This window comes from Aphidius gifuensis, linkage group LG2 (assembly GCF_014905175.1).
Source record: "Aphidius gifuensis isolate YNYX2018 linkage group LG2, ASM1490517v1, whole genome shotgun sequence".
NCBI lineage: Eukaryota > Metazoa > Arthropoda > Insecta > Hymenoptera > Braconidae > Aphidius > Aphidius gifuensis.
In genome coordinates this window covers 15,395,750-15,408,109 of record NC_057789.1, presented here as the reverse complement: position 1 = coordinate 15,408,109, position 12,360 = coordinate 15,395,750, and the positions used below count along the sequence as shown (strand labels likewise).

Genomic DNA, 12,360 nt, shown 5'->3' with positions numbered 1-12,360 from the left:
CTTGAAAAAAAAAAAAGTTATAGAGGATAATTTGTAAATTTTTTTTTGTATGTTCGTGGGGATTGACACGTCAAATTTTTTTTATAGTTTGCATGAAAAATAAAATAATCATGGAAAATATTTTGAAAAAGTATTCAATTATTGAATTTTTAGAGTAGAATTCGTGATTTATTAAAAGCAAGCGTTAAAAAAAAAAAAAATATGGTGTAACAAAGTATGCAATGATGACCTAGGCTAAAAAAAAATATAGTTTTCACTTAAAGTAATATTCCGTTTACTTACACTTGTACTGATAATTTTAATCATATACTATTGTATTAAAAATGATTCTTAATTTGACTTTTTTAAAAAAACACATGTAGTACATTCAACATGATGTAATAAATATCATTATTATTATTATAAACAAATTTTACCACTTGATATTCAACAATTAATATAAATTTTGATAATAATTATCTATTTGTGGGAAAAAATATTTAAATATAATTTTAATTTTATATTTTTGTATCAAGAGAAATAATAAGTAAAGTCTCGATACAAAACTCTTGACATAGGCTAAAAAAAAAAAAACCATTGTATTTTTTAAAATTATTATTTAACTGAATTATGTTTGTCGTTCATTACATTGTACTATTGATTAGAATAATATATTATTGTATCAAAAATAATTCTCAATTTCAGGTACTTGAATTTTATGAAAGCTGTAAACTAAAAATAAAAAAATGAACTTCAAAATATTATTATTCGAATTATACTTACATGAAAATACTTACTTTATAATAATTACACGTTTTTTTTAGTTTGTTTCACAACAGCCAAATAATATTAATTATTTCTCTAAATTTATTATCAATAACTCTTTTCTTTTTAATTAGTTTGTTTTCAAAAAATTTTAATAAAAAGTCAAATGTAGCGTTATCTAACAAATTTCCCTATTTTTCTAAGAAAATTATCCCTAGTTTTATCGGTAATGTAGAAATGCTCGCCTTAAATTCATTGACAGCCTGTAAAACTTTTCCGCGTAGGGGTGCGAACTCACGACAAGCTAAAATTTCCGTTTTTAAACATGGCGGCTGATGGCGGCTGCAAAAATAACCAAATTCACTAAATTTACTGCAAATCCGTGACTTAAGAACAAGCTAGGCAGTGTCAAGCTTGTCCTGCAGTCACGGAGAGACACCATGGATTTACAGTAAATCTAGTAAACTTAGTGATAATTCAGTGAATTTAGTTATAATTTGGTTATTTTTGCAGCCGCCATGTTTACGAGCGGAAATTTTAGCCTGTCGTGAAATCGCACCCTAAATATAATATGTTTAAATTATTATGTGTATAATAATTACGTGTAAATAAATATGTGTAAAACTATTTAGTGTAAATTATTATGTGTAAAATTTATATATATATATATAAAGTATATGGGTAAATATATATTCTTTATCTATTTATTTTAAATTATTTCGTGTAAAAGTATTACGTTTAAAATTAAATGTGTAGTTTTAACCGAGTAATCAGATAATGTGTACTATATTATTGTGTAAAACTTTATGTGTAAAATTTAAACGTGCAATAATTAAATATGGATAATTGGAACATATATTCATTATTTATTATACATTATTAATATAATCAAAGAATGGTAAGAAAAATATATATGCATATAATTCAAAAAATTTTTTTATTAATTACATAATAATAATATATTTTGAGCAGGTTGTTTAAATTTCTTTTTTAAATTCAATCAATTTTTAATAAATTTATTGAATATGAAACATTATCATGACAAATTTCAAATTTATTTTTTTATTATTAGTAATTCATATTCATTTTCAAAATTTGTAAACTAAACAAAAATTTTTTTCCTTTTTCTTCCTCTTTTTACTGTGAATTAATTACATAGATGAATGATAATTATAAGTAATATCGTAGTGTTGTTTAAATTTCTGGACAAGAGATGAATATGTTCTTATTAAATATGATTTCATGTCTTCGTCGTCAAATAAAATATCTCGTTTTTGTTCGAGGCATTTTTTTTAATCATCCAATTAGCCAATATTATTTTTAATTGTTGATATTAATGTCCGTTTTAGGCTAAGTGGTTTTTTTTTAGTTGGCTTTGGTTTTGCTGTTGAAAAGAAAAAAAAATGTAAATTATATTTATGCTTAGAATATTATTTATATGTTTTTTTTCAAATTCCATAAAATATATTGGATAAATACCATTTATTGTTGCTGATTTTTTATCAAGTGTATTGCGACATTTTTTATCTGAGCTGTTTGTGTGTCGCATTATTACTTGGCCGATTTTATTATTAATATGATTTGATGATGATTAATATGATGAGCTGAGGTTAATGGCGATGTTGTAGACAATAACGTATTACCTTGAAGAGCTTTAAGATTGGATGGGGCTTCCTTTGTATCTACTTTTTTTTTTTTGGTTTATTAGAGCTATTAAAATACACAGATGATTCTTTTGAATGATGGTTAGATGGTATTCGATTTTCCAAATTGTCACTCTTTTCATTAATAACTCTTTCGACGACATCATCAATATGCATTGAACGGATCTCAGGTAGCATAATATTGAATAACTTGAAAAGAATTGGCTTACGGACTTCTCGAGGGCTGTTTGGATGATCTTTTATGTCTTGTTCCACCGCTGTAACACTTAATTTGCCTTAAAAAAATGCGCATTTTATGATTTAAAATGTATATATAAATGTATGGTCGATTTAAATAATATTTAATTACTAACGGATTTTTTTTATTTCCACTTTTCTAAGAATTATTTCAATTGCTTTTTTTTTGCAGACAAGTGTTACGTACCAAGCTAATTATTTTATATTATCTATGAAATAACAAAAAAAAAGAAGAATGTTTAACTGAAAAATAATAATATAATAATTTGAGAATAATATAAATTAATGAGCTTGATATTTAACTTGGTTTTATAAAATCCTCTTGTTTTGTTATTCCCCACAGGGTAACGGGTTAGGAGGAAGTAGATGTACCTTTATGTTAGAATAATCCGAAACCAATATTGTTGAGAGCGTGTCAATCTGGATGGTCGCCTTTTGATGTTGGGAGTTTCGAATAATCCCAACGGTAAAACAAACTCGAAGTACAGAAAACAACACCCCAGAAAAATGTAACAGTCAATTATTTTATAGTATTAGGAACAGTCAATTTGTAAAGGAAAAAATAATAATTTTATCACAACGATTATTTAATTTAAATTCACTTTAAAATTTTATTTATTAGAAACGTAAAAGTTAATTTTATAAAATTGATTTAAATTTAATTTAGATATTGTCCAAACAAAAGTTGCCGCAAGAGTAAAGCTCCTTAAATTATAAAATAATAATTCCCATAAAAATTAAATTAAAAAGTAGGGATGATCTTAGGTGGAAACGTCTTTGACCAATCACCATTGATGGTTCTCATGGTAGTCAGCGTTTAATTATTGCTGAGATATTATTCTCAATAATTGTTGAACTCAACGGATGTTAAATATCGAGTTGCTGATTTAAAAATGCAACTGTGAGTTGAGATAATGAAAAATAATATTGAAAAAGTAAATAATATTTAAATAAAAAATGTCCATGATGCTTAAAGTGAAATATAATTATTAAAAAATAAAAGGAAAAAATTTATGTGTTACTCGATATTATACTCTATCCCTAGAATTTACCGAATATTATTCATTAATCAATTATTTTTAATTTAAAAATACCGGTACGTAACACAAGTCTCTAAGAAATTATTTATAGACAATCTATAACTTATAAAAAAAAAAAAAAATGCTCGATATTAATATTATCATTATTATATTAATTTAAAAATATTTACTCAGTGTTTTGATGCCCATTCCTTGCTGCTTCTTTAATATCATTTTTTATTGATAATTTAAGAAGATTATTGAATTGTACTGGTTTGACAAACCATTTTTTATATGACCTGCCAATTAGATATATGTTAATCAAATTTATCAAAATGAATATACCGATATATATGTATAAGAGATAGCAGGTTCATTAAACATTATTTAATGATTTTCTAGTTGGAAATCAATTAATTAAAAAAAAAATTTTTAAAAAAATTAAAATTAAAAAATTTTTGTACGATTAAATTTTTTTAAATGTCTCATTTCGTCCAATTTTTTTCTCAATTTTCATCAATTATTATGTCGCCCCGCTTTTTTTTATATAAAGGTGACCCAATAAAAGATTAAATTGTTTAGTAATACTCTTACAAATTTTTTTTTTACTGTTGACGATTTTATTCCGAGTAGCGTGTATTTTCAACAATAAAACATGCATGGTCTAATAATTATTTATAATTTTTATATCAAAAAACAATTCCCCAAAATTATTCATGACACACGACCATAAGAATCGACATGCAAAAGAATTTTTATTTTATAATTTTATTATAGTTATATTAAAAAACTAAAATATAAAGAACAAATATGTCTAAAAGTGATATATACTCAAAAAAGTGGCACGTTATTTTAATTTATTTGTCTATTGTTCTTTAAATGTTTGTTTGTTTTTAAAATGAATTCAAGTATTGAGCCACTTTTATTAGGTTACTGATAGTGAGCAGCTTATAGATGTTTTTTTAAGGACATACGGGGGTAATACATTTTTTATTACTGCCCAGCTAATCAGTTTCTCGTAATTTTCCAGAAATTTTCTGGAAATGGTTTCCGGTAATATAAACTAGAAAATTTCCGGAAATTTTCTGGAAACAATTACTAAATTTGTAAGAAGCCTTTCCAGAAATAACTTTTTCCTTGGACTAATATTTGTTTTCTAGGTTATAATCTTCTATGACATTTTGATAAAAAAAATTAAAAACAACAAATTAAACAAATGTTATCAAGGAAAGGAAGAATGATACCAATAAGGGTATTGTAATACAATTATTTATGATTTTTTACACTTACAATTCTCTGGTAAATGCAAGTATTTTCATATTTTCAGTTTTTGACAATGTCAATCTTACGGTAATATCGACGTCGCATCGACCGTAGACCCGACTTATTATCGATATAGCTTATGTCGATATAATGTCGATTCGATGTCGATTTTCGCGTATTTTTCTATCTGGGAAAAGAGTTGATAAAAATGAGAAACAATTTCCGGAAATTTTCTAGAAAATATCTAATAAACATTTCTGGAAATGATTTACCGAAATTTTCCAGAAAATATCTAATAAACATTTCTGGAAATTTTCTAGAAAATTTCTCGTAAATATTTCCAGAAACGATTTCCGAAAAATATCCGGAAGTTTACCAGAATTGCAAACTGAAAATTTGTGGTTAACTGGGATATAGGTATAATAATAAATGATAAAAAACTTGTATCCATTGTTACTCTACCTAAAATATTTAATATGCTTCCTTTTCCATTAAAAATATTTCGAATGATGCGACGTTCAACTGATTCTATTATGTCAGATGTTCGGTCAGCAGAGTAAGAAATAACATACTTAATTTTTTCTGCCCATCTTTTTTTCAAATTATCTTTGAATACAGTTATTTCCGGGATATCTTCCAGTCCTTCTATGCTATTTATAGTATTTAACAAATCATCAAAAGTTATATCATTAATGTCATGCTCAAGTGCTAATGGAAATCCCCAAGAATTTTTTAGCATCTTTGAACTATAGGAAATAATATCAGTATTCTTAATTGGTAATTTTAAATCCATTCAATTTTGTGTAATTTCCTGAAAATTTATATATATATTATAACTGAGTTTTGAAAAAAATTGAACTATTATACTGTTTTTTATAATTGAAAATTTGATTTCAATTTATATATATGAGAACAAAAAATCTAATTTTTAAACTGTTTTATTCTTACACGACACACTCTAAAAAATAAAAACAGGCCTCACTTTATAAATAAATAATTAAGCTTTATATATGAAATAATATGATAAATATTATAAAATAAATTGAATTAAAAATACTGGAAGTTTACCGTTATACAGTAAATTGAGTGCCGCGCAATTTAGCTGTTTGAAAATATTTCCTCAGTGCTTTTATAACTATATCACTGAATGCAGTTGTAATTTTTCCAAAAATTAATGCATCAGAACGTCCATTGTTATAATAAATACCAGTTAAATGGCGAATGTTGGCGAATGATACTGTTTGAAAAACGTTTTTCCAGCTTTTAAATTGAATGGTTTTATTAATTTTCCTCCGGTGATTATTCATAAGAGACGTAAGAGTTGCATACAGTAGCTTATTTATTACATCATCAAATCTAATAATACAAGGAAAAATGTAGAATAAACATAAAGTATGACCAATTGAAAATTAGTTTGTGTTTGCGCCAGTATGTGGACTGTATAAAAGGATGAAATGAATGTGACAGGATATGACAAATTGTGGTTAAATAATAGTGTTTATTTAATGGGAAAAAATATATACAAAAAGGTGATATTGCTCAACAAATATACTCTGCAAAAAGTTGTATACCTTTTGCCCAACGTGAAATATAACTCAAAAGTAATTATACTCGGTGTGTATCACCAGGTATAATTGGATGAAAAATAATGAGGTGTGTGTTGTAGTAAAACCAAAACGCAAGTGACTCCAGACTGCTGCTTAGAGGCTTGCTTGATGTTGAACTCGGAGATCCTCGATGATGTACGAGAGAGAAAGATGTAGCTAAGGAATTAATGTTTCAAAAAAATATATATTTCAAGCAAATATAAGTAGAGGAGTTATAAGAGTTCTGGCACACTTAATATTCATGGGTGGCTGGGTGGGTGGAGTGTGAGGGTGGTTGAGAGAGAAGGTAGTGAAAGGCAGAAGACGCGGCATCATTTTTTTTGTGTGAGGGTGGTTGAGGGAGAAGGAAGTGAAAGGCATAAGACGCGCCGCCATGTTTTTTTTTTTTGGAAAAATAAAAAAAAGTGTTTTGAGTGGGATTTGAACGGTGGATGTTCAAAGTGAAAGTCCAGCACGCTATCCCCAGGACCACGGCACCAACTTGATGTGATGGAAATGAGTGAGGTGAGTGATACTTTGTTTTAAAAAGTGGTTTGTTGCAGAGTGGAATTTATTTTTTAATTTATTGTTTATAATATCATTTTATAATATTATTTCTAAATAAAAATTATTTTAAAGCCAAGTAGAGTGGGAGAGTTTTTTAATAGTGGGAGTAATTTTAAGAGAGGAAGAACTTGCTTCAAAATTAATATTGTAGAAAAATATTATTAGTTAAAATTTCTACATCCTCAAGTGAACATTATTTATCAAAAAAAAAAATAAAAATGTCAGCATTCATCGATTCCCAAGGTTTCCAAGAAGATCAAGGTTTATTTGTGTTAAAAGAGCTAGCTATTCAACCATTGAGCTCTAAACTTAAACGAATAGTTAAAATATTCAAACCACCCTGTGAAAGAACACAATTAAGTGATAAATTCAATAAAATTATATCTAAATGTGAATCAACCTATCATGGTATGTGTTGGGAGTTTGGCAGTGAAGAATATAGCGAAATCGCAAATATTATTAATCAAGAAATTGAAAAATTTTCATACTTATTTGTAAAAGGTGAAGATAAAAAAAAGTGGTTAGCTTTTGTTTTACGCAATAATCCAAAAACAATTTTCAACTTAAATGAGCTAGGATGTCCAGACATAAAAATATTAGAAGAAGAACATCCAGCTATACGACATTCACAAATGCATTTACACTGTGAGTCTTATAAATGCTCTCTAGAAAACGTTGAGCGGATAAAGTCATGGTATATTAAGACTTTTACAACAAAAGCCAATATGAAAAAATCAATAATACATTTTTGTGGTGTGGATAATATTGCGGATTTAGCTCAAGCTGAAATTAGAGAACTTCCGATAATGGCAATTATCAAATTTGGTTCTCACCAAATAGATGAAATGAGAAAACGAAAGACAAATCCAACAATTTTAGGATTAAGAAAATGTAATCAACATCCTCTACAAAATGATTTGGATTCAACAGATGACTTTGGACTTTTCTTACACGTAGCAAGGAAAGATTGTTCAAAATGTAGAGAAGAAAGATCAAATATCGAATCATAATGTAAAATAAATATTGCAATAAATAAATAGCTTTAAAATATATATATATATAATTGCTTGTTGTTTGCTTTTTATTTGAAATAAATGTATATTTTAATTGTTTAGGTTTAGATTGAGCTCCATAATATATATAATGTATTATGAAACAGGTTCAAACACGTTTGTGCTCGACTATTTCAACATAGCAATGTAAAAAAATAAAAAAAATTATTTTTTCCCAAACATTCACAGGTTTCACCATTTTTTCAAATTCTATATAGTATAGAAAAACTTGTGTATGGGAGGAGTCAAAGATCTTTTTAATAGGGAGGAGGATAAAATTGAAAGAATTTAAGTTACCGCTGCATATTTTGAATTGGATCGTAAACAAACCTTCCAATCAGAAAAGGTCGATGCAACTCTACAAATTTTTCAGGTCAAGAAGACATAAATTCTTTCAAATATAAAATTATTTTTTTCTAAACATTCACAGGTTTCACAATTTTTTTAAATTCTATATAGTATAGAAAAACTTGTGTATGGGAGGAGTCAAAGATCTTTCTAAAATATTTGAAGGAATTTGAGATGCTTTCACATATTATTTTTTATTGATTTATAAACTAACCGTTTACCTGAATAGAAAAATCTTTTTTTTTTTTTTTTTTTTTATTATTTCGATAGGCTTGATTGTTTTTTAAAATCCGATTTATTTACGAAAACCTGCTAGAATAGAGATATATATTTTTCTTTTAAATATTCAACCTAATAAAAATCAATATACATAGATTAAGCATCTTTTATCTAGATTTCTTCACTTATTTCCCACACAATATTATTTTTTCAACATATTTAAACTAATGGAAAAATAATGTGATATTTAGAGGGGATATTTGGTTTGTATTATAAATATGGATGTTTTTAACATCAGTAGCATTAGTTCTCTCAGGAAATCTAAAGATTCAACAACAGTTCTCAACTGGTAAGTTTTCATATAAATAAATAAATATATATTTTATATACATATATATATATGAGGGTGTTTTTTTTTTTTTCGATATTTTTTTTTCTTTTCACCCATCTTCATACAAGTTTATACAGCTCTAAATCATGCCCAGAAAAAATTTGAACTCAATTGAAAAATATATAGAGGTGGTTCAGGGGTCATTTGTTTTTTCCATTTGATTAACATGGGTTTAATACACTTCATTCACCATTTTGATCATGGAGACTTTAATTTTCGACCGTTCAAGTTCGCGTTGGTCTTATTTTATAGAGTATTGAATTTTATAGCATACAATATTCATAGTTTTGATCATTTACAATTTTGTTTTTCAGAAAAATTGTAAATACTACCTTTTTGAAGCATTATTTCACTATTTTTTTTAATTGTAAATGATCAAAACTTATTATTATACTTATTATTATATATATATATATAGGTATATGAATATTATATCTATAATAAATACTAATTTCTTCATGTATATAAATAATTTTATTTTAGAATTTATAAAATGGCGTTCACAAAGACAAAGCAGCTTCAAAGAGGTAAACAACGCAAAGTTATAAAAGATTTATCAAAAAATTTAGCATACAGAATCACCAAATTGCTCAAGTTTGATTCTGGAAAATTCGGAGCTGCAGCCACAGTAGAAATAGACAACGCTTATTACCTGTATTTACCTAAAAGATTCGCCACTCTCTTCTCAAACGATGAAAACGAATATTTGGAATTACAAAAAGCAATAAAAGAAGGCAGTTTAATAATGACGTGCAGCGGAGAGAATAATCGTGATATAAAATTCGATAATTGTATTATAATGGACTCTGACTTTCAAGAACCTATTTCAACAGAAGAAATAAAATCATAAACAACAAATTCAAAAGTTTTCAAATTATTTATTTATTTTTTTTTCACCTTAAACCTTTCAATTATTATTATTATTATTATTATTATTATTATTATTATTAATTTTATAAGTTTTTATTAAAATTTTATTTTTTAACTTAATTTATGAACTATTCCGCTGATTGGTTTATACTCAATAATGTTGTCATGTAAAATTAAACAATAAGCTGAAGTTCTTCCAGGAAAATTGTTCTTCGATTCAAATTCAAGACGAACATCAACTGCTCCAGTTTTTAATAACTTATTTTGTTTGCTGCAATCAATCACAGCCAATGGACATTGAGTTATGAAAGAATCTTTTGATAGTGATTCTATTTTTGTTGCATAATAAGAGTCAGTAAAATTATTATACATCTCATACAACATAGAATATTGATTTTTTTCAATATCGAGATTTAAATTTCCATATGGATAAATGGAAGAATTAAGATATAATTTCACATTTGTTAGATCACAATGATCAAAATTCCCAGCATTTTTCGTCCAATCATTTTTTCTATTCGTTTGAAAACCAAGAATAACAAAACGAGGTTTTTCCAATTGTGAGCTAGTTTTTACAGTCCATATTATTTGATTAGTTGTTGGCAGCAATGGATATTCATACAGTTCCCAGCTCCTAAATCCAATGGAGATTATTGGGTCCTTTTGTATATATTTCATCATTTCCATTTTATTTCTATTTGATAGCATTATATATGGCATCAACCATTCAATTTTTGAAATTGTTAATTTAAAAGCTGGCATTGCTGCAACTTCTTGATGTTTAACTATTGCATTTACATCAGAGCGAGATCTTACTAAAATAATTTCATGTTTAGCATTAACTATAATTTTTTGATAGTCTTCTGCAAAACCGAGAAGCATTTTTAACGGTACACAGAAATCGAAATATCCATTATTATTTCCTCAATTTATATCCTCAATTTGATTAAGCCATCCAGCGTTTTCATAATTTGTTAATGAATTTAATGATAAATAGTTTTTCATTGAGGTTGTAATACCAAGATTTTTTGATTTATCAATTAAAACTCCATTTAATTCATAACGCATTTCTTCAAATAAAAAACACATAGCATTGCTAACTAGCTGAATGCTACCTATTGGATCAATACCATTCGCTGCACCCAATTTACCGCTAATGTGGATGGCGCTCTTTGACGGCAATATAAACAAATCTTGATTTTGAATTAAAATTCTTATTTCATCGCTGTTCTCATAGCTAGATGATCCAAAAGGCTCATGTGCATGAATTTCATAGTTTGATATATCATCACTAAAATGAACTGGCGCATTAATATCGAGAATATTTTCTTCACTCATTTTGACTCGCGAAACAGTTCAAACAAGTTATATTAATCCAATTAAAATTTATCGTCCAGTATTTTTTAGTTTGAGACCCAGACTTTTTAGGTAATTTATATTTTGAGCTGTTAACTTCTTTGATGTTCGATTCAGACTGACTGGTGCTTTCCATGATGTGTTGTTTTTATATGAAAATCCTCTTTTTATTGCACGAGAATTAAATAAAACTCCCATCTCTATAGTTTTACATGTAATGTAATCGTGATTGTTCCACCGCGAAAATTAACAGGTCGCCCTTTTTGATCAACAATTCGTATTCGTAAATGATCAATTGTTTTAACACTAATTGGCAGGTAAATTGGTGATGCTGGCACTTCAATTATTTTATATCCTGGCGGTACCGTTGGAAAAAAACTATGTATTGTGTGAACTTTTTAATTGTTAATTTAAGCCCCTGTTGTTATGTTACATTCAATTCGCAGTTGATTGATTTGAAAAATATTCACTGGCACATTTGATTCATATATTTGATTAGGGGTAAATATTTGCGGTTGAAAACCAAGTAACTGTGCTGGTGATTTTGGATGGGTAAAATCAATGTGTTTACGAGTTTTGATTTGCGAATGAAGTGTATTATTATTAGAACTTAATTCAATCCCGTGCGGTTTCAAAATCACAGCAAGATCTTTAATCTCATAACTTCCAGTAGGACTTATAATTTTCTTTTTTTCACCCTTATTCAAACTTGCAAATTCGATTGTGTTATTATTTTCATCAATATTTGGTATTGAATTGGATGACAAAAACGAAATAAGAGCTAATGAATAATTTTTTTCACTTGATAACTGTATTGGTGGAAAGTATTGAGCTTCGAGAACGGATGATATTCCAGTTAAGGTCAACGTTAACATCTCCAAAGTTTATAAAAGACTAATGCTAAATTTATTTTTTACTCTACTTTTATACCTTTTCAGTTAAAAATTTTAAACATAAATGACCACAATTAAAAGTATCCCAATCTTGATAACGCTCATAATTATAATTAATGTTGCCAACATCGAGATATCTGACAAGTTCTTT

General features: G+C 26.9%; 1 protein-coding gene across 1 annotated transcript; it reads right to left on the bottom strand.

Annotated features, from left to right (window-relative positions):
- Window positions 1-10,071: 10,071 nt before the first annotated feature.
- Window positions 10,072-10,842, bottom strand: LOC122850423. Its single transcript, XM_044149575.1, has one exon. It carries the CDS (start codon window positions 10,840-10,842, stop codon window positions 10,072-10,074), a length of 771 nt encoding a protein of 256 aa, XP_044005510.1.
- Between the last annotated feature and the right edge of the window lie 1,518 nt (window positions 10,843-12,360).

Bases quoted from the DNA above. Each gene is read 5' to 3' on its own strand.
- LOC122850423 (XM_044149575.1), bottom strand. From the start codon at position 10,842: ATGCTTCTCGGTTTTGCAGAAGACTATCAAAAAATTATAGTTAATGCT.